This window comes from Anser brachyrhynchus (assembly GCF_964034855.1).
Source record: "Anser brachyrhynchus genome assembly, chromosome: 3".
Classification (NCBI taxonomy): domain Eukaryota; kingdom Metazoa; phylum Chordata; class Aves; order Anseriformes; family Anatidae; genus Anser; species Anser brachyrhynchus.
Window position 1 is genome coordinate 77,747,317 of NC_137696.1, and position 23,145 is coordinate 77,770,461.

A 23,145-nucleotide genomic window follows, 5' to 3' on the forward strand; every position below is an offset into this window, starting at 1 on the left:
GCATTCTGCTCCCTGAAAATATGCCTTGCTCTGTGGCATCCCTTGTTTGCATCCATTGTTTTGTGGTGACAACTGGTAGTTCAGGCCCACTGATTATCAGCTATCTTGATGGCTTCCTTGAGATCATCCTTTAAGTGGAAAGCTGCCCTGTCAATGCAGTGTTTGTTGTCAAAAACATACAATATGCTCTAGAAACTGTATGCAGGAAGGTTAAACATCAGCTGAGCTGTCCGCTCAGAGTAGGCTTCATAATTCAGACTGGGAGATGCAGTGTGACTTAGAGGTTGGGGTTTGACCCATTCCCTCACAAGCAGCTGTTATTTGCATTTAAATTTGTGATCGACTTGTTTCATGTCATATGTTTTGGATGTCCTTGTGTTTCATAGATTAAAGGTCATCTTATCTTGTGCTATCTTGTGCACTTTGACAAGCAGAAGCTGTCAAAATATATGCAGTTATGACACTTATGTAGAGAGCAGTTGGGTATTGTTAAAAGCTATACTGCTCTCAAATTCGCTCTCAGGCGGATAGTCCTATGTTATTTTCAGGAAACCAAAATAACATTGTCCAGCTTGGTTAAAATGTTTTCTACTGTCATGTGGATGATGAGTTAATGCTTTGAGAAACAGGAATATCAGCTTTGACTGGTGCTCTGTGGTCTCAAAGCTCTAGGTGAATTTCCTGTGAAAGCCAGTTTGTCAGAGAATATTTAGGACCTTTTTATTAACGTAGCTTGCAGTGTGACTTTCCTTAGAAGCAGACGAAAAAGATTACAGGGGAGGTTGTAGATAGGTAAGACGGAAATGAAATTTTGTGCTACTTAGTTGGAAGGTTAGTCTACCCATTACTGTTTTTTGAAAGGTAGAATTTGCATCTTTGTTACTTATCAGCATTTCTAGCCAGATGGTTCCCTTCGTAATCTCTCTGGTGTTATTTTTCTCTCTGCTTTGTATAATCTTTGTGCTATTTATTAATATATTGTGTTTAAAAAATAAAAAGTCCTGTTGCGTAATTCATTCTGATAGCTGATTGTATTTATAGCTTGGTATAATTCATGAAGAAACAGGCCATAAGGGGGGAGAGGGGCCAGTGGAGCACAGGAGATGGAGCAATCTTTCACATGCATTTAAATGCAGTATCAGCCGCCTATAAATGTGCAGAAAAGTAGTGGTGTAGATGGAGAACATATACCGAAGACATCAAGTTTGTTTTCTTTGATCAGATTTGTTACCTTTCCATATTTCCTCTGTAAAAGGTTTTAAAATTAATATAAACTTGTTTTGTATCAAAATTCTTGGCCACTGGTGCTTAAATAGAACACTTGGCAATTTTTGTTTTGGTATTTTTTTTGGTGAGGTGCAGGTTACAGCCTGTCTGCCCTCTGATCCAGGTGCAAGTAAACCTGTTGATAGCCACATCTGTAACTGCCCTGATACTGTGGTAATCATGATTGCACAGCCCTAGCAGTGTGGGTATATTCCATCTTACCATCCATCTATTTATTGAAAGATGCCCGTGTGCCCCTGTTGTAGCATCTCAGACATACCACTAACAGTCAAATCCATCTATACCAAATATACATATTTGTATACACACATGTATATATTGGTATTTGTATGTGCACAAATAGTTGTATTTATACTTATATTCAGCGTAGAAATATATTTAAAAATAGCTGTACAAGTCAAGATAATCAAAAATTGATTGTTTCTGGGAAAAGTTTAGGAAAATGCATGCATGGATTTATAGATAAGCTGACAGGCTTTGTAACTTATGTCCTTTCTGTAATGCTTGTTTAAAACTGCCTTCAGCTCTTTCATATGCCACATACGGGTTCAGAAAAGAATTAAGTTGTGTAACTTCCTTTTGTCTCTCTGAAGAACATCTAACTTATTTTTCTGTTTCAGTGGAAAGTGCGTATAGAGCAACCTGAACATTGCCAATTTCATACTTGCAACAGCTCATGAGCTGCTGGATTCTGAAATGGGTTTCCTAAACAGGGTTTTCTGAAATCTTATTTACGAATTGACAGTTGTCAAATAAAGTAGTAGAGGACAGTATGTGGAAACCTGTCTGCCTTGCTGTTCTTTTTTTCTTTGCAGACATGATGAAGAGTATTAAATGGCATTTTTTTTCTTTTGCTGGGCTCTGGTTAAGACTTTCTCCTTGTGTATCTTTGCTTTGTTTAATGATGTAGCATGTATATCTCTCTGTACTTAAAAAAAAAAAATCTAAATGAAAAGTTGTGTAGATGTTTGCTTAGACACCTATCCTCTAGGCTTGCTTATAAGTCATCTTGCCTTTGATATTTTACAGCTGTTCTTACTGCCTTCCAACATAATATGCTCTGCTTAGCTTCAGTTATACCTACATTTTTTTTCTTGCATGTGCTAGGCTGCTACTTCTACGTTTATCTCTCAAGATGATCTTAGAACCCTTTTTAAATCTTGGAAATAATGTGTTGCAAAAGATTAATGATAGGTTATATTTAATGATATACTTACAAAGTAGAGCTAAATGTGTTAAACATGCACACATACATAGTATACAAACGTAAAACAGGTTTCTGATGCTGTGTTTTTTTCCCACAAACTTTGTGGTGGAGCTTCTCTCTGTAACTGGCAGCACAGATACATTGTGCTGTTGTTCCCTGAGACTGTTAGATGGAAGTCTTTCTTTTCTTAGTGTTCAACTATGATAGCTTAAATAGGAGGGAAAGAAAATGTCTGCTGAACTATGTGACTGCAAGGAGAGTAAAAAGGCTGCCTAATTAACTATGCTGAAAGCTTTAAAATGCTACTTTCTTCTGTTCGGTTTACTGAAAACAAGGTTGCCTGTAGTCTATAATTCAAATATAGATCGGAAAAGTGTAAAAGGGGAAAAAAATTAAAATGATGTGGTATATTCCTTTCTCCCCAAGAAAGGGAGTTCCGTGCTCCATCTTTGGGATCTCTGGAAAATTGCATGAAGCTTTCCCAGATGACTGTCCAAGGACTTCAGCAGTTCAAGTCTCCACTTCTGCAGCTGCCTCACATTGAAGAGGACAATCTTAGGCGAGTCTCCAATCATAAAAAGGTATAAGACTAGGAATGATGCTTGTTAATTTATTAAAGCATTGTTTTGATTAACCTGTTGGTCTATAAGGAAACAAGGTCACGAATTAACTACGAGAAAAAAAGAAAATATCAGTATTTGTGTGTGTGTATATATATCTATGTATAAATAGGATGTGCATATATAGGAGTATGAGGAATTCAGTGCAATATATCCATGATCTGTGTGCTTTTTGTATTTTTAAATTCTATCTCTGTTAGGAGGTAGGAATTAAGATCAGATATCTGTTAAGTATAAAAGGCACATTGACCTCAAACAGAAGAAACAGTTTCTTTCTTATTGCAAAGTGTTATCTTCTGTTGAATGTAGCATGTTTTCACAGTACAGCTGGAATATGTTTTTTTGCTTGTTTGGCTTTACACCATTCTGTAATCTAGTTTGATAGAATATGTGATTCGATGATAGCACAAAGGACTTCATAAAGGGAAAAACATAGTTAATTACTGTGTTTAAGTATTTCAGGTTTTGTGATCCTTTATGTATGAAGGAGGATGCATTTAAAAAACAAAGCTATTGCTGTGTAGTTGTAGTTGGATAAGTATTGATATTTGTAGAATTTAGTACAAAAAAGATCACGTGACTATGTTGTCTGAATACCTGTATACATTTCTTTATGCCTGTTGCACTGACTAATGCTGTGTTCAAACCTGCTTATTTGTAGCATATCTTCCACAAATTCCTGGTTAGAAGCAAGCAGTTATATTCTAATAGAGGCTGACTTTTGTGACAGTCTTATGACAGTGGCTAATTGTGATAAATGTTAAAAATATTTTTATGTAATGAAAGCTTTGTTTAGCTTTAACTACAGCATTAGGTGGTGTTTAAATGCTTCTTTATTAGTGTAAAGATAACGAATTCTTGAGTGCCACATTTTTCTTTTGATTTACTTTGAAGATGCTCATTCAGTGGCATTAGTCTGTTCCTTGGGATCAAGTAGAAGAACCATTCTCTTACAAGTATTGTTAAATGCTTATTTTCCTTAATCCAGCTGCAGTCTATAGGGAGCATACAAAAAAGTACACACAATTTTGAATATATTTTTGATATGTATAGTGTTCCTAAGAAAACAAGAATTTGACTACTTTGTAATCCCACTCATCTTTCTCCTGAAGGAGAGGAGACCAGTTTGTTAGGCTTATTTGTACAGGATTCCCATGCAATTCATTTGAAATATAGGCCCCCTAGATGGAGACATGATCAGCCTGCCCGGAGTCGTGATCAACCTGCCTAGATACGTTAAGTTGATTTTAATAAAATACATGCTTTCTAATAGTCTGAGGTAATTTAGTGTTCAGACAAATCTGTTTCTGTCCTTGCCCCTCCACTCTGCAAATCTTTAAAAAGGAATAATTTTGGATTTCTTTGTAATTCAATATAACAAATAAGTACAAGTTACTTAGCTTTTTCCTACTAGTATAAATATCAAAGCACTGAGGTAGTCCAGTTAAATAAAGAATTAATAGGGTTTCTTGACTCAGCTTTCTGAAGGAGCTGAGCTTAAATAATAGTTTTGTAACAAATCTATTCAGTTTCTAAGGGATTGCATTCTGTGGAAAACACCAATGTTCAGACCAGAACCATTAGGTTAGAATGGAACCTCTTTGTTTTATTGCTTTGCAAAACTTGCTAGTTTTCTAAAATGTGGCTTTTTTATAAGAACAAATCAAATGTTGTGTATGTATTAGTAATGTGGGGACACAAGTGATGTATTAGCAAGAGTTTTTGTGAACTGTGTTCTCTGCTACCATGTGGTTTCTTTTTTTTTAATTCAGTATAAAATCAAAAGTATTCAGGATTTGGTGAGTTTGAAAGGTTCTGATCGTCGGAATTTACTGCATTTCCTTGAAGATAAGAAATATGATGAAGTTATGGCTGTCCTTGGTAGCTTTCCTTATGTCACTATGGATATAAAACCACAGGGTAAGTCGGAGGTCTTTTTGTTCTATATGTGTCAGCCTTCTGACATTTTGGTAGTCTTTTGGAAGACTGTGAAACACAACTCACTATTATTTATGTGGCTTGGAAATGATATTTCTTGATTGGCAGACTCTTGTATGTGAGATTAATAGTCTGCGAAGATAAAATACATTAAAACATTTCACAAATTCCCAAGCCAGCAATACTTTTTCCTACAGGAGCTTATCTGGTATTTCACCAGTTGATTTAATATTTCATGAGTAATATGGAATTCTGGTTGAAATGCCACTTTTATTAGCTATCTTAAAAAGTTGTCCTTATACCAGAATTTATGCTCAGCTTATTCCAGTATGGAGAGTCAGTTATGAAATTTTTGAATTGGAGACCCTGATGACTAAATATTCATGGGTCTATTTGTGATAATCTTTCTACGGTTTTCATATATGGTAGAATTTTTCCATGCTATGCTTAGATTTTTTTTATGCACTGTTTCAATGAGTATATCTGTCTTAATCTCTGAAGTTTAGGTATATTATTAAGCAGTCCCTGTTAGGTAGCTGTTTAGTGGACAGTGGATTGGTTCTTCAGTCTCCTTTCCTGTGTGGAAGATCAGTGGTAGTAAATCTGAAATATATGAAAGGTTGTTCTAATACTTATTTATATTGTTACTGTGGTGGCAATGATCAAATTCAAAATGTGATGCATTTTGTTTGGGTAGCCTAATTTTTAACTTGTCATATGCATAGTCTTCTCTGAGAACAAAATGTTAATGAAAATGCCTGTTAAGGAAACAAAAGTCTGTTGAGCTTGGTATTTCTAATTTTTTTTTAAAAAAAAAAAAGCAAACAACAACAGAAACCCCACTACTTTATTGTACTGAAGTTATATGGAATATAATGAAACATTGTATGTAATATATATATGTGAAACTAGTGAATAGTAAAACTGCTTTCCTGGGGCAGGGTGGGGTGTAAATAAAAGTTCCACACTGGGATATAACTCTTCTTCCTCAACCTGGGACATTCTCCAGTTCATAGACTGAAGAGAGAAACTCCTCAATGGCCTTCCTGTGGGTTTTACGTTTGATGTTTTAGTTAAAGTAATCATTGCTGTTCTTTTATTTTCCTTCTCCTTCTACTTAAAAAAGAATTAAATGCATGATTGTTAAAGTGGCATTGAAATTGAGTTGTTAATCATATGAAAGTCAGGAAAATCAAACTTATGATTCCCAGAACAAATACAACAAGGTCCCTTTGGTCGTATGTGGTATTTCATGTTTCTGAAGTTTTATGCTTTAATATATATAATGCACAATATAATAGAATTATGGTTCCCACAGCAGCAATAACTTTGAATTTTCTAACTTCCATGCAATTAAAATTTCAAACTCAATGTTGCTATTTTATAGTTTGCTGAATTACCAGCCCTCATCCTGATAGTATATTTGATGTTGTAAGAGACTTTATTTAATAATATTTTGAGATTGTTTCTGTTATGTCTAAATATAAGCATACAAATTCCATTTTTTGACAGAAAATAATGTGTAATGGAAAAAAATGCTTGACAGAAGTGTAACAGGTAATTTCCATTCCTTTTATCCTAGTTTTGGATGATGAAGACAGCAACAATATTACAGTGGGTTCTCTTGTCACTGTTCTGGTCACACTGACAAGACAGACCATGGCAGTAAGTATTAACAATACTTGTTCTTTAAGGTTAACTGCAATTATCTGCCAGTAAGCAAGCATTTATTCTTTGGGAACTAGTGTAGTGTTTTGTTAATATAGCTGTAAAATAACGATTTGAAATTGAGAACTTGTGCTCTTGATCCTCTCTATATTTCTGTTTCTGAATGAGTCAGTTTTCTTGGGGTCAGATTGAAGTTGAGTCAGACCCATTGCAGCTCTGTAGAAAACAATAAAAGAATATGGCAGGTGATACTGCCCTGAGGTTTGTAAGTAACAGTGAAAGACATTCAGAAACTTAGTTCCTGAGCTAGGATGAAGTATTAGATCAAATACTTAGGATAGTGTTTGAAACTGATTTCACTTTGTGGGCTCAATGTTACAAATCCGTTGATTTTTTTTTTTGGACACTTAGGAAACTCAGTCCAGCAGAGTATAGCATATGCATAACTTAATATAAAGGAGAAACACCTGTGCCATAGAAAGTAGACTGGGTAGCAACATTATGTAACCAAAATAATACTACACCCTGAGAGTTAAATTTCCGAGTTGTGCTTACTTTTTATCTTAAAATGTAGTAATGACTTTATTTGAATGAAAAAGGTAGTACACAACCTAAATAAACTTTTACCCAACAGAGCCTCCAGTATATTTTTTTACATCTGTACTATTTGTCTAAGTAAATGGAAGGTCTTGAGTTAAGTCACTAACATAGGGCATACAAGCAGGAGTATAACAGTTGGGGACCAGACTACACACTGAAGGCAGTTAAACACAAAGCAGTCTGTATGTGCAACTACCATGTGTTCATGTTGTGGAATTTCAGAATGCAGTATCTCGATGATAACTGAGGATGCAGTAAGTAGAAAGTAAAAGCACCATCACTCTGCTGGAGAAAGCTGAAAATTGTGAGCAAATTTACCTGTACTTCAAAATTAATTAAGAGGTCTGACAGTGCATAGAAAACTCATTTAAGGTGCTTTCTACAGGGAACTCTACTAGGCGGTCTGACCTTGATATACGTGGTCTAAACACTAGAACTAGCTCTTTATAAGACACTTTTTGTGGTGGTATCTCGTTTGCCATCATTCTGTAAGACGTATCCCTGTAGCTGTTTTTATGTTCTTTTTAATGGCACATAGTATGCTTTGATGAAAGAAAGACATGGAAAACTTCCATTTATGTAGATATGTTCTAGTGAACAGAATACCAACTTTGTGTTTTTGTCTTAATGTTTCGTATATCTAGCTTGATTGCTTTCCTGTGTCCCTGATTAGCAGTGCAGCTGTTAGTTTTTAATGTTCTGGCAATTGGAACAGCATTTGCATTTTACTACTGTTTGCTTTTGTGATAAAGGATTTATTTTTTATAAAACAAGCAGGTTCTTTGGAACATGATGGCACGTTGTTACTAAATTTCTTTTTAATGTTAGTGGTGGAAAAATCCTAGACCAAATGTTTGAAATAGTCTAATTTTGATGTGTTAATCCCCTGTTGCGTTTGTCAGTGGAAAAAAAAAATTTTGAATAAAACCTTCAGAATGAATAAAACCTTCAGAACGGATTTAGCTATATTTAGTTAAGTTCAAATATAAATGCAACTCTTTAATCATTTGCTCGTTTGGTACAGAGAGGCATTAACAGTTCTCACATCTTTCTCTAATCAGGAAGTGTTTGAAAAGGAACAGTCTATATGTTCAGCAGAAGAGCAACCAGCAGAAGAGGGGGTAAGTTGAGAACAAATGTTCCTCTTGCTAGCCGAAGAGAACTTTGAGTTACTATATTTGCCCTTCTCAAGCATCTTCTTCAGAAACACCTACTAAGTGTCTCTTCAACTCTGTTTTCTAACTTTGGTTCTCAGCTTAAAATGCTTGAAGTAGAGTGGATACCTGAAATTTGATGAACAGAATAAATATTTTAAATACTACTTTCTTACAGCAAGGAGATGGCAACAAAATGAAGAGCAAAGGATGGCAGCAAAAGAACAAAGGAACCAAGAAAGCTTCAAAATCAAAGAAAAAGAAGCCATTAAAAAAGAAACCTGTGCCGCCTTCATTGCAGCCACCAAAACAGCAGAAGCAAAAACAAGCTAATGGGGTAGCTCATAGATTCATTGATATTTTAGTTTCATGTTCAGGTTATCATTCCTAATCTGATATTTTTGTTTTGTTTGTTTTTTACATTTCATTCAATGCTTCTGTAAAGCGTGTTTCTTAAAATACTCTTTTTCTTGAAATTAAAAAAAATTACGGATAAAATTATCAGTGAGCCCCACCCTAGTAGTGTTTCTTGTGGCCCACTGAAAATTGTGCCTAACTAGATTAGAAGTCTGGCTTCATATTCCCTTTTTAATAATTTTGTTATGCTGCCATCTGGGATATGGATTGTTCCATACCTTTTACTTTTATTTTAAGGGCAAAAAATGAATAAGGTGAGATTTTCTTCTGGTAAATTAAACAGGGTTAGTACCTTTATGCTCCCACTGCATGGTGTTTTCTCCATTTCATGGGTCATGTTGTAGGTATTTCCTTATGTTCTCTCTAATTTTTGTATGACTCTTTTGAAATGCATCCCTGGAATCAAACACTCCTTTCTCCTATTTGTGTTGCGGATACCATATGGAGAAGGAAAATTGCTTCCCTGCTCCTCTTAGGACATGAGGTGAAAAAGATTAATCTTCATTGTAGATGTACTCTGTGACACAGGAAGAATGTAGATCAAAATAGGAAATGAGAGCTATGACCTTAAAACAAGTGCTGAAAATGCTACATACTACAGTAATGCAGACAAACTAAGTTAGAGGTGGGTGGTTTTGTTGTTTTTTTCCTCACTAGGAAGTAGTTGTGAAGGAAGAAGAAGAAGAGATCTCTGATAAAGGAAGTGAATCCGAAGAAGAAGAAACAAACAGGGACTCTCAAAGTGAAAAAGATGATGGAAGTGACAGAGACTCCGACAGAGAACAAGATGAGAAACAAAACAAAGACGATGAAGCTGTAAGTCTTGCTTTTTCTTGAAGGGTAATGTTGCCTCTGGGCTTGAGAGAAAATGCATTTTAATCCTCTAGCATCCCCTCAGGCTAGGCAACACTAGGATAAAGGAGTAATACCAGTACACCAGAGGTTTTCAGGTCTCATTCTGGCATAAGAGCTCTGTCATTGCAAGTCTGTTTTAGAAAGAGCAGTGAAAAGTCTTTGCGATGTAGACAAAGCATAAAAATGAAAAAAGAAAACTAGCTTAACTTCAGGGAGTGTTTGCAATGTTTCTTTCAGCTTAATTTGATTACTATCTGCTGCAGATTATCATATAACGCCTCTCCTTTGAATTTTGTTCTTTATATACAGTAGCTATTTTATACTGTATAATACATACTATAAGCATGTAGTAGTTGAAGGAACTGGTACATGTGCTTAATATGAAAACTCTACTGTTGATTATTTGGTTAGTCATTTGAAACTGGGGATTAAGAGGTTGCAATTGAGGATGAGGCATTGTGGTTGCAGATGACTTCTGCACCACAGTGGAAGACTTAAGAGAGACAGCTGGAAGCCCAATACAGGGTGAGAATAATTTTCTGACTGGGTGGGGAAAAAAGCTTTTAATCAAGACACTTACAGATTAGATGAGTGTTTATAGGTTATGCCATAGTAGAGAGTTCTGAATGTGCAGACTGATTTTGCAGATCTGTTTTTTGTTGTTTTTTTAAATACCTACATTAGTGGTTTCATTATATATTTATATATCAAATTGTAAAACTATATTTTGCTTTTAATTGTACTGTATAATTTAATCTCTATGTGCCTTTCCCATTTATAAAACATAGTGCAGTATAGTGTAAGAACTTGTCCTAGGTTTTTTTTTCATAGGCTAAAATTTTTCCTTTTTTTGGTCAAGAGATGGTTAGTGCACAGTAACTCTTTAAATTTGTCTTTGACAGGAGTGGCAAGAATTACAACAAAGTATACAGAGAAAGGAACGAGCTCTTCTTGAAACCAAGTCGAAGATAACACATCCCGTTTACAGTCTCTTTTTTCCTGAGGTCAGTAATAGAAAACATTATAGTTGTGAAACATGAGAATTAATATAATAAATAATCACTCTTTATATAGTTTTCCTGTAAATACTGGACTTCAAAAATATCTTAATACTTGAAGAAATTGTTAATCTTTACTTGAAAATGTCTTGCTTTCTAAAATCCTCTTAAAAAATCCTCTTAAAACTTTCTCAGATAGTTTAGTAAAACCTGTTGATATGTTATTCTTTCTATCTAGTTCCCAGAGCTTGCAAATTTGTATATAATTTAAGATAGCTTGTTGCCGTTGGAAAAAATAAAGTTTTCTTCTGCTGATCTACTACATACAGATACATTCAGAATGAAACCTTTCAGATTTAGGGCTCTAATTTATAGTACTCTCTTCCATTTGTGCTGTGCAATGTGAAAGCACAGCAGTTGCTCTAAATAAAGAGTTAATGTAGAGCATTACCTGCTCTTTAGCTCGCTGCAAGCCCCTCTGGGAGGGGGAGGTCTTGACTCCTCCTGTGTAAACAAAAATGACCGGAGAGTTTGGGGAGTCATTTAGATCAGCAGTTGTTCTGGCTTGCTGCTTGACTTCTAGTCTCAATGCAACAGCGTGGTGGCAAAGGAGGGTGCAGCTGTGGAAGATGGAGAGGGTTAGTAAAGCTGCCTCTTTGTACCACAGCATAGCCTGGAACCGGCATAAGCCAATCATGGAGCACTCTTTTCTATACAGCTTAAAAATATAAAGTCAGCTGTGAGGAGGTGCCAGAGAAAGGAGAAGGGGATGTATTTAAGAATGGTGTCTCAGTACTGTAGGTAGGTTGGGGTGTCTCTACAGCAGCCTTTGGTTTTGCAAGTTCTGTCGGTTGTTACTTACGCAAACTGCTGGCGAATTTGCAGGTGGCTGAAAACCCATTACAACAATGAAACCATGAAAAGGATGGGATTTTTCAAAGTGTGGGTTTTGTGTTCTGAGCAAGTGAGAAAGCTCAGTGGGAGACGACCAGATTGGAACCAGAAAGGAGGAGTATTTGGCCATGCTTTCTTTCCGGGCCGGTGGTTCAGAGGGTTCCCTTTGCTTCCCTGCTGTCTGACTAGGGAGCTAGTCTAGGGTCTCTTCTCCTGCATTGTGCTGGCTCCAGTAACAGGGAGGAGATGCAAGGCTTATGCTTCCTTTTGTGGTTTAAAGGAGGTGACTGAGATAGGGAAAAACAGGAGAACATTGGAGACACTGTGTATCTGCTCCTTCTCTTAACTCCCCAAGACTCTGTGCTCTGTACGGCTTGTTGCACGTGCAAAGCATACACTGTTGTACCCATGCTTGTGATCCTACTATTCCTGCTGTCTTTACTCAGTTCTGCTATTATTAGAAAGCAAAGTGTGGGAAGCAAGAGTCTTTTGGACCTCGTAGAGGTGAGGATGTAATTGTGAGGACAGGGATCTGACCAGTGTGCCTGCACTGTCTTCTGTGACTTCTTTGTCGTTGCTGAGGAGCCAGACAAGATAGACGAACAAACCAAAGAAACTCTTCCTAAAGGCCTTAGCTGAGAGTTGTGCTGCCTCATGACATCTGGTTTTGTAAGAGATTATTGTAATGCTGCATTTTCCTGATGTTGTTAGGCAACTTCCCATCTCTCAATACAACTTCTGACTGTGCACCAGTATGAAAAGAAAAGCTGTACTGGCATTTTGCTCTTCTGTCTGCCTTAGATCATGTCAGATAGCAGCAGAGTTGTTGCTTGTTGCTGCAAAGGCAGCTGGCTTTGGTCATCAGTTTAACCTCAAATAGTACATACTATGCGCTGTGCTACAGGGGTGCTAACTATTAGGTTTTATTTTTACTGCACTAAAGGTTCCTTCAGAGACTTTGCTTATGCTCTCAAGTAATAAGCTGCTGTGTGTAACAAAGCTGTTGATGGATTTTATGATAAAATCAAAATGCAGTATTTTGTTTAAAAAAGAAAATATAGTTCTGGACCGAATATTTGAACTTGGAGGAAATGCATGGTGTTGCAGTTGTAAATTTTCTGTTTTCTCTGCACTGATTTCCCAAAAGTTGAATGCAGCTGCAGTTGGAGCATATTCAGAGTTGATTTGCAGAATCTGAAGGAACAAAACCTGAAGAACAAAACTCTCTGGTTTATTTTTTCCTCTGTGATTTATGGTGTACTTAATCATGATTGTTGCCAGCTCAGAGATGCAGAGTTGCGGATGAAGTGTTGTATTAATCTTTGTATTTCCAGGGTTTATGGATGTTTGAGTGTTGCTGAGCCTCATTGGGACTGCCTCCTGAGGACCAGTATATGCTTTCATCGAAGTTTTTAGGCAGTTGATTACTCTGCCAGCGATGCATCTTTAATCTATGCAGGTTCCTAAATAATTATCTTCTGCTTCCGCAACGATAGATCCAGAAACTGCACAGATTGTAGTTTTGACATTTTTAGGTAGAAACTAGCCCTGGTATTCCAATTTCATGAACATACTGGTTGCCTGGCATGCCAAACCTTGCACCCATCTGTTAAAGGGCATTTTGCCCATTTGCCTGTTAGCTTGCCAGATTCTCACAGGCACAAACTTTAAATTCTACCCAATAAGAGAACAGAAAATGACACTCCTGCACAGTTGTCCTTTCTATAAAAAAATTACTTTGCGTTCAGGTTCTTTACTTCCAAAGAGTTTACTCTATAGATTTATTTGAGCACTAGAGTAATGAATGGTATTTCTTTCCCCACTTGGTTGGGTGTTATTTTTACCAGTTTTTCTGAAAATTCAGATGACAGTTCTGTTCTTTGCTCAAAGGAAAAAAAAAGATTCCTTGCCATTAAGTGTGATGGAAACATACCCAGCGTATAGCAAGTCAGCACAGTATTTTAGTAATGTCAAAACTTAGATCTTGGTATAGAAGATGATCTTCTCTATTATGGTTAGAGGCCTCATAGGCTCAAAATGGCAAGTAGCCATGTCTGTAATGGTTCTACCTTCTTTAATTCTTGTTCTTGTTAGTACTGCTTATACTGTTTATCTTTCTGTTCCTAGAGTCCCCTTGGCTGGGAAATAAACATTTCTACTGTGTAAGATTCGTCTTTGCTACAACTGTCAAGGAGATTGACATTGTATTTTCTGTTAAAATTTACACTTAAAATAATTTATGCCTTGTAATCACATGGAACAGTTATTCATAAAGAAGTCACTTGGAGTAGCTGCAAAAAGGGCTTATAATTCTACAAATTCTGGTCTTAAATTGTGTATGAATAGGTGTTTTTTCTGTTCTTAGTGTCTATTCTAACCATGTGAAGAAATGCTGTTGCTTTACTGTGATGCAGTTGCTTGTACTTTCATACGCTGCAGTATGGGCATTAACATATTGAGTTAATTTTGTACTTCTCTGCTATGGGACTGAACAGCGCTGATGAGGGTCTCTTGGATGCTGTTGTATGTGTTTTGATGTTATAAATCTATAGTTTGCTAGGTGAATATTCCAGTGAGATGTTGATAATGCTTACCAGCATAACTAGTCAATTCAAAAGAAGAAAGTTATTTAGCTTTTGTGACTTTTTACGTGCATAATCTAAATTTTACGTTAGCGAACACTGGTTCTGAAGTGTTCAAGAAGAAAAATAAAACAATTAGGATTTTGGACTAGTCAACTGTTTTTTTAGTCTACTATTTCAGTAGACTTAAAAAATTCTTCAAATTCCATACATGAACAGTATTGGATTCCCACCTGTGGAATTTGGAAGGGGCTCAGAGGTTTACTGGGAAGAGTACTTTGTCTTTCAGCATGCTTTGCTGTGTATGCTGACCTTTTCACCCAGGCTGGGTTTCTGTCGAAGGACTTAAGGTAGTATTAAATGGAGTTGGGGAGCGTTGTACTTGCATGAACTTGCTCGTTAATCCTCAGTGTACACAATTCTTCAGAATGGTTCCATGTTGATATGGTAAATCGGGTTGGCTACGAATGAATGAAACCTTTGGAGGCCAACAGTTACTTGTGATAACCTGTTTTCTTTCAGCGTGTGGCATATACTATTTATATTGTTAATACATAAATAAGAATTATAAAAAAAAGAAACACAACATCCCTTGTATCTGTATTATAAGGACCAATGAATCATAATTAACTGCTGTAAACAGTACAAATATGTCTTTGTGGCTTTAATATTCCTGTTTTTTAATATTTTATTTTATTTTTTGAAAGGAAAAACAAGAATGGTGGTGGTTATATATTGCCGATCGAAAGGAGCAGATGCTAATATGTATGCCATACCATGTTTGTACACTAAAAGATAAAGAAGAGGTAAAGTAGTGGAAAAACTTTTTCAGTATTGCAAAGCTGTACTAAAGTGTATTATGGTATGCAAATACATTTAATTCATTTCAGTTTTATTTTTTTCATACTTGACTCTTAAAAAGGGAAACAAATTTTACTGTCCTGATAGAAGTATGCAAGAGCCTTTTAACCGTGAAAATTGATAATGGAAAAAGAAAAAAATAATTTAAACCTTTCAACTTCCTTTCCAGATCATAATTTTTTCCTTATATCAAAAGCTGATCAACCCAATATTCATACAAAATGATCATTCTTAAAGAAAGTTATTCAAATATGTGAGAAATACTAAGTGCTCTTTTTCTGTAAAACATTAGCCTTGGCTTATCTGAGCCTTTTCGAGACTGTAACCTTTCAGCTGTGTTCTTTGTGTTTCTGAAAACTGGAGACCTGATGTCTTTTGTTCTTTTAAAATAAATTTTGTGTTCCATTTCAAATAACAGTAAACTAATACTTTCAGCAGACCAAATATTCTTCTAAATCCACAGAGGTTAGAGTTAGGAAACATACAACAGGAGGAAATTGTATGCTTAAAAATGTAGAGCTACTTTGGTCTAAATCAGGAAAAAAAAATTTGACTACGAATATTAATCTTTCTTGGAAGGTATTGTGCTTGGGTATTCTTTATTTTTCTGCAGATACTCTGTCATATAGGAATTTTCAAATATATGTCACTTGTAAAAAAAAAAAAATATATATATATATTGTTCAGTAATAGTATTTATTGCTCATTAGAGTACTTAGTTAATTGTTCTATTGTCATTTCAAAGTAGTAAGAACTCATGGAGTGAATTCTCTTTTGCAGGTAGAGCTGAAATTCCCAGCACCAGGCAAGCCTGGAAACTATCAGTACACAGTTTATTTAAGATCAGATTCATATATGGGTTTGGACCAGATTAAACCATTGAAGGTGATGCTTAACTGTATTGTGTTTTTGTATTGTATTAAAAGGTACTTCATATAGCTACTAAAATCCTCAAAGCCTCATTATCTCTAAGAATTCAAGATGTCCTAATTTTAAAATAGTTGCAAAGAGTGGCTTTCAAGTGGTTTCTGCCTAATCCCAGTAGTAGCAGTTTTATGATGGATTTAAATGGGACTAAAGGTTGTGATGCTTTCCAGTGTGTGCGTTTTTTAATATATATTTTCTTTTTTATTAAATTTTGCAGTGTAATTTGCTCTGTCATGCAATTTCTCTTTTCTTAGTCCTAGATACATCTATTTAATGGGAAAATCTAGCATGCCATATTTCTGGAAGCAGTATTTTTTTAACTGTCAGTTTTGTGTGGCATGTCCTTTTTGGTTTTGTTTTGTTTTCTCAAACTGGTGTGTATTTTTTGTAACTCTTTTCTCCTCTTTTCTTTCTTTCTCTTTATCCAATTACAGCTGGAAGTTCATGAAGCAAAACCAGTGCCAGAAAATCATCCTCAATGGGATACAGCAATAGAAGGTGATGAGGACCAGGAAGACAGCGAGGGCTTTGAAGACAGTTTTGAGGAGGAAGAAGAGGAGGAAGATGATGATGATTAAACAATACTGTTAATTGACTACAATATCTGCACACACTGCAAACTCTTGGTCTGACTGTGGAACTGTACAATAATCGAGAAACACAGTACAGAAGCTTTGAGAAGGCTGAGTTTAATTTTTCTTTACCAATTAAGAGTGCATTATGTAACTTCTCAGTGGAGGTGAAACAAATCTGTTGCCATTGACACAACCTTGGAATATGCTTATGGCTCATTATAGCCTTCAAGTGCAGGATGGTGCATTTGTTTCAACTGAAAATAAAAGCTTTTTTACTATAAATGTCTGAAAGTGTGGGCTATATATCGTCTGATCAGTTTAGGGTCAAATTTAAATAAAAGGTACTATTAGCTAGGAGCCAACTTTAAACAAATTTTTCTGCATTAGGAATTTATTTTAGAAGACATTTCAGTATAGTCGACGTTATGAATCTTTGTTGGTTGAAACAACATCTGCTCAACTTTCAAACTTGGTTCTGTGGTATTCTTTCAATATTTTGCTGTGATACTGCTCACATCATTCATAGCTTTAAAAATCTGTTTTACTTAACTTGATTATTCTATATTGACTTCATACCCATTGCTACATTCCATATATTCTGGAGGGCTGCTTTTTTAGAACTGTTGCCTTTTAATGCCCAAGATTATTATGGAAATCAAACTTTTTTGACTCTGCCATAGGAAATAGTAATGGCTTAAAACATTTTTTAAGCCTGTATTTCACCAGATCAGCAGAAGATCTGAATCTTTTGATAAACACAGTGACTGAAAGCAACTTTGGGACCATGTGTTACATAAGTTAGTAGCTTTTGCTTAATACCTTTGTAAAAGGTACATGCTGAAAGCTGAAGTGCATTCTTAAATCTGAATCTACGTGACACTATCAGAAACATTTTAAGGAGTAAAATACAACGTGCAAAGAGTGCATGTTTTGTATCAGTTTTGAATTCCCACCGATAAACTGGATATTTTGATGCCTGTTTGCATTTGTAAATGTGCATCTCTTAGAGGTCTTTTTTTATTTTCAGTCTCCTTCAGGTCTGTAAACAAGGCAGGGATTCTACCCAACTCCTGCTCAGAAAAAATAGTCTGATTGGGCAATAAGTTCAGGGAAGAGAGAATCAAGGCTGTCGGTTTATTGTGTGACTTGTCAAAATCCACAGACAGATTCTTCTTCTCAACTATGAAAATGTGATGCTGTGAGACATGGGGCAAGTTGTCATACTGAGAAATTTCCATCCTATGAAAATCACCCAAAGCCAGATCAGCTGTGCACTAATTTGTGACCTTGTTTATTAAAAAGGGATGTCACTTTAAATGCAAATTTACATTGATATATTCTTTGTAATTGCAGTAGTTGCAAATAAAATTTGAAAATGTTCTAAATGAGATTATGGTATTTTTCAAAGTACTTCTGAAGTGCATATCACGCAGGAAAAACTTGTAAAACATGAGAAAACATATGCAGTGTCAGATGTTGAAAATAAAGTATGGAGACTAGGTTTAAATTAAACAGCTTATGCACTTGACACCTTAACTCCATTCTTCATTTGCAAAATACAGTAAAGAATTAAAAATATAACAAAAACACTAGTTGCATTTGAAAGTCTTTCAAGCAAAGTATTATACTGATGAGAGAAATGCTTGAGAAAGAGGTATTAGACTCAGTGTTATCAAGGAGGCAAAATGAATGCCAAACTTGCATTGTTCTGCCAGAGCAATTCCTAGCAAATTTGCAGTTGTTAAAAACTGGAAAGTGATTATAGTTAGGAGTCAAAATTGATAACAGCATGGGAGAAAGTGGGTGTTCTGACTACTGGTTCCTAAATTTTACTATTAGAAGTCAAGTTATATACTTGCGAGATGTGAATGCATTGAAGTGGTTTAAAAGAAAGTCTCTGGTCTGTACAGTGAATTATTTTCTTCTTAAAGATTAAAGCTGACAGCTGGGATTACACTGGAAGTCTGAAAACCATGGATAATTATTGAACTAACAAAGACTAAATCTAATACTCCAAATGTGGGCCTGCTGCATAGCCAAGGTAACTTAATAGAAGATGCAAGGAAAGGAAGTGAAGTGGTATTGGAAATCTAGTTCAGAATGTGAAGAAGGCAGGTTGGTGCTTTCTCTCCTAAAAATATTAACTATATAGTTGTGCGTCAGTTTACATCCTCTTCTGAGAGGGGTGCCAAAGTGGGTGTGAGGAGGTATTTAAGAGCTTCATGCAAATAGAAATACCAGGTGCAGATACACAGCTCTGAGTGCTACATTATTGCATTGTTAGTTGGCTCCTCGTGTGGTCTGACCATTAATAACAAGTTTTGAATAACAATTTCAATTGTTGCGCAGAGATTGAACAACTCTTACTTGAGTAAGTTACCCGTATACGTAAAACTTTTAACTGGAAGGAGCAGTATTTTGCATTTACCGTTGTCTGTCTTGCTTTTTGAGAGGATTGGAATGAATTGAACAAATTTTTACACTCAACTCTTCTGAAAGTCCAGACTAGTAACTTGAAGAGTAAAGTAAAAAAAAAAATAGCAGTAGAAATAAAATGTTCTCTGCTGCTGCACCCCCTGCGCACTAGTGTCCTATGCATAATTTAGAAGTACCTACTTTTATTTCTGTGTAAACAGACTTGATTTCTCCCTTCTGCTGTCATACTCCATTTTTTTTAACCTTCCGTTGGAGATTGGAGCAGATACCCGTGCAGCTGGACCATCCACCTGAGCAGAGATGCTGCAAATCACTTCAGGGCTCGCAGAAGCCATTTCCATAGGCCTGTGCTTGGATTTGGCTGCAGGAGGCAGATGGGTGATGCAGCACAGCTGGCCCTGCTGCTTCTGGCCTAGCTTAAATACTGATACAGGGTGCGGTGGTAGCTTGTGGTTGGCAGATGTAAGTACTGTGAAATACATTTAAGGTAGATCAACGCCACTTTTTGAAGTTTGGGATACATCTGAAGTAGATATGTGTAAATAAAAGGAACAAGTTATAAAAGTGATTTTTGTTTGAGCGTGATGCAACGTTCCTGCCCCCCAAAATGTTGTCAGTGGTTGGTTGATGCTTTTTCTAGTCTGCTGCACGATGAGTAGAAAGTTATGGTCATGCAAAAATGTGCTAAACACTTTCAAAATTGCAAATGTCTTGTAACTGGAGGGAAAAAAATCTTTAAGCTGTACGAGAAGAAAAGATGCTTCTATTCAAAACTGCTTAATTCCAGCAATTCCAGCTCTTCCTCCAGCAGGGGGAAGCAGGGGCATAAATTTCTTCAGGAAACATTGGGATTGTTCCAGTTGACACCTAGTTTGTTTTTAGCTGCAGGTTTGGTTTTGTCCTCCACCTTTCTGGAGGAGGAAGGCATAGATGGAGGTTTCTTTTATCTATTTCTTGTGTTTTAAACTATTGTTTGTTCAAAACTAACATTTTCCTCTATTTTTATATCTTTTTTTAACCAAACTCCTTGCTGACTATTCATTTAAAGACTGTTGAAGGAAACCCTTTATAAGATAGGAATTACTATAGGATTATTTAAAAATAAAACCTGTATTGGAAGTTGATTGTATGCTTAAATTCCTTTTTATTTAGTAGTTTAAGCATCTGCTTTATTGCCTGTGTTATGTTGGGACCTTGGCAAGTCACGAAACAAACACAAGTGTACGAGATATCTTTGGTTGATTCCTGCTTGGTATTGAACTCTAGATGTAATACCAAAATTGTTCCCATTGCACATCTGTATGATTTTCATGGCTTGCAGTTTATTTCATGCAGTGTGTAAACTTGTTTTAACGTGCAACTTGAGCCCACACAGAAGCTATTTAGTTGGTAGAAATCATTTTCTGCTGAAATCATTTAGCTTTGTCACTCAGTCAAGTAGTGGAACAGTTACCACCAATGAAACTTATAATAAATCTAATTAGCATAATAGATTGTAAGGCTAATTATAATATTTTTAAGCCAAATTACGTACACTAAACTTAATGTGTGTTGAATCAAGAAGCACTTTCAACTTCTCAGTGTGTATAACCCTTCCACATGTATGCTTTAAGAATTAAACAGGGGAGTTACATTGCCTGCATAGGATTTAGTGGTACAGAGGTACTTCATGGACCACATTGAGAAATTGTTTTAATTCATCCACCTTCATTTCAAAATAAGTTGAGTGCTTTCCTTTTCATGCAAGCAACATAACCAGCTTCATCGACAAAGCTGGAGATGTTCATATGTTCTGGAGAGAAAACCTAGAAAAAACATGTATAAGGTAAGTTGGCAGGAGTTAGAATTATATTTTATTTTCACACTAAAGAGTCAATATGACCCACAGAGCGGTGACTTCTGGGAATTTGTTGGGTATGATCACAGTTGGGAACAGCAAACTTTTTTTTACGTCTAATGCTGATGTTAAATATTGGATGAAATTGCATTCACAGGTTAAAGGGTTTGGGTCACAGATGTGGGAACCCCTGAGCTGGTGTTCTGCTGAAGGCAGAGCACTCTTTGTAAGGACGATCTAGGGACAATTGAGGTGCGAGATCTATACCTTAGTGATACTCCACCCCACCCCACCCCACCCCACCCCCCCCAGTGGAAAAGAGTAAAGGTTTATACAGTATTTGTTAATGAATAGTAGTTCTGGTATTGCTGAGCCTTGATGGATGTACTTGTCTTCAGATTTACTGGGCCAGGTTCAACAGCAACTTAGAAAGAGGTTGGCTGTTCCTGTAAAATCAACAGGAATAGAACAGCTTGGGTTGGAAGGCATCTCCAAGATCATCTAGTTCTAATCCCCCTGCCATAGGCAGGGGCATGGATTTACCCCCATTGGGAAATTGGTACGTGAGGACCGCCTTTGAATAAACTGCTGATAATTAGTCTTTCCAGAAGCCTAAATGGCATGCCCCCAAATGTCCTAGTTGAAATGTACTCAGTCTTGTAGCCTTGAGACAGTGTTTTTTGCCTTTTGTGTATATTTATTAGCTTTTGAGTGCTTGCAGGAGAAACATTTGTTGTTCCTTTATTAATAAAAACTAACCAATAATTAAACAAATGGAGTGGGGAGCAGGTATGTACCTACCTTCTTTGCTGTTCCTTTCACCCATTTGAAACTCTCCAGGAATCCTAAATTGTGCCACTGGATGCTTTCATTTTTCACCTCGGTTTGTGGAGCTTTCATTTTTCAGCTCAGTTTGTTTTCCATCGCTGGAGTTGTTCATGTGCATGCCACAGATGCACCCTGTTTTGCAGCCATCACACTGCAACCCACCCCAGTCTCTGGCAGACACACACACCCCAAATGTAGACAGGGATCAGAACGAGGCAATCGTCACTTACATGCCAGTTGTTTCCCACGGCTGGGAAATAGGATACCAGTAGCAATGGGGATGTTTTTTCCTTGTATTTCCTTGTATTTCCAAATGCTGGTTATTTGTGTACCATCCTCCCATCGAGGTGCTTCAGGAGAGTAAGAGGAGTGGAAGGCCAGCAGCATATTGTTTATTGGGTGTTTTGTTTTTTTCCTTCACAGCACACAATCATTTCTCCATGCCTTGATCACAGCTACAGAATTCGTGCTTCCTAATATATGCATGTGCAGTAAATTAAACTCAAATTGAATGACCAATTTCCTTACAGCTGAAGCTCCATTAATTATTATGTGTAAATCACATTAGATGAGATTAGGCTATAATGGCTGTAAAATAGATGCTGCCCATGACAGGGTGGTGAGATTCCAAGGCCCAGGTGACAATCACTTGGGTCACCTGAAATGAAAAGATGAAATGTGATAGTCCTTGCTTCATTTTGCACTGGTGGGTTGATCTGCTTGAGTTGCCCAAACAAATTCAGATGCACAAGAACCTGCTCTTCTCTTGGTCCTATGCAGAACACACAGGCAGCAGCTTCCCATCACCCTGTTCCTGTCATGAGACGATTCGAACAACCTCATTTATGTCTTTAGCTTCCCTTTAAATGTCATGTGGCACAAGTGACTGCTGGGCGCAGGTGCTTCTTCCTGAAGTTATGAAGATTTACTCTTTGCAGTTAACTTCCTTATGTAAGGTTTTATCTGGTTGTATCTTTTTATGGTTCCCTCCTGATGTAGATTTGTTAGGTTGGTTTGATCTCTTCTTTTCCTTCTCCTTTGCAGCAGGGACTGAATGGTTCATTCAGATGATGAAAAGCTGCCCCATTATATTTTACATTCAAATTCACATTTAATATATAGTATGAATGCTAAAAATTACTGGTGATTTAAAATACAGAGACTTCTCTACACAGGCTCTTCCTTTGCTGGCAAAAAATCTGCCTTTAGCACATCTGGTCCATATCTGAGCCTTGTGGCAGGGTGCGAGGCGCCCATCTCCCCTGCTGGAGAAACCAGCCCTGCCTGGTGCCTCTCTGTCCTTCTCCTTTAGAAAGACCTTGGTGGGGATGCCTCGAGCAAAGTCCATGAGACATCACCAGGGCACCCACACCAGCGGCTGTAGGTCAGACAGCTGCCCATATGCTACCCAGTGAGCCCTACACAGCACAGCAATGTCTGTGCTCGCTGCTAAAAGCCAAT

At 36.7% G+C, this 23,145-nt stretch overlaps 1 protein-coding gene across 1 annotated transcript in view; it reads left to right on the forward strand.

Annotated features, from left to right (window-relative positions):
- The window catches only part of SEC63 (SEC63 homolog, protein translocation regulator), a 39,855-nt gene extending 22,990 nt beyond the window's left edge, over nt 1–16,865 (forward strand). Inside the window, exons 11-20 of the mRNA XM_080586981.1 lie at nt 2,921–3,075; nt 4,887–5,034; nt 6,635–6,717; nt 8,382–8,441; nt 8,653–8,811; nt 9,549–9,707; nt 10,649–10,750; nt 14,928–15,026; nt 15,862–15,966; nt 16,443–16,865. Coding sequence (XP_080443107.1) covers nt 2,921–3,075; nt 4,887–5,034; nt 6,635–6,717; nt 8,382–8,441; nt 8,653–8,811; nt 9,549–9,707; nt 10,649–10,750; nt 14,928–15,026; nt 15,862–15,966; nt 16,443–16,586 — 1,214 coding nt within the window. The 3' untranslated portion in view covers nt 16,587–16,865. The remainder of the gene's footprint in view (nt 1–2,920; nt 3,076–4,886; nt 5,035–6,634; nt 6,718–8,381; nt 8,442–8,652; nt 8,812–9,548; nt 9,708–10,648; nt 10,751–14,927; nt 15,027–15,861; nt 15,967–16,442) is intronic.
- The last annotated feature ends 6,280 nt before the right edge of the window (nt 16,866–23,145 follow it).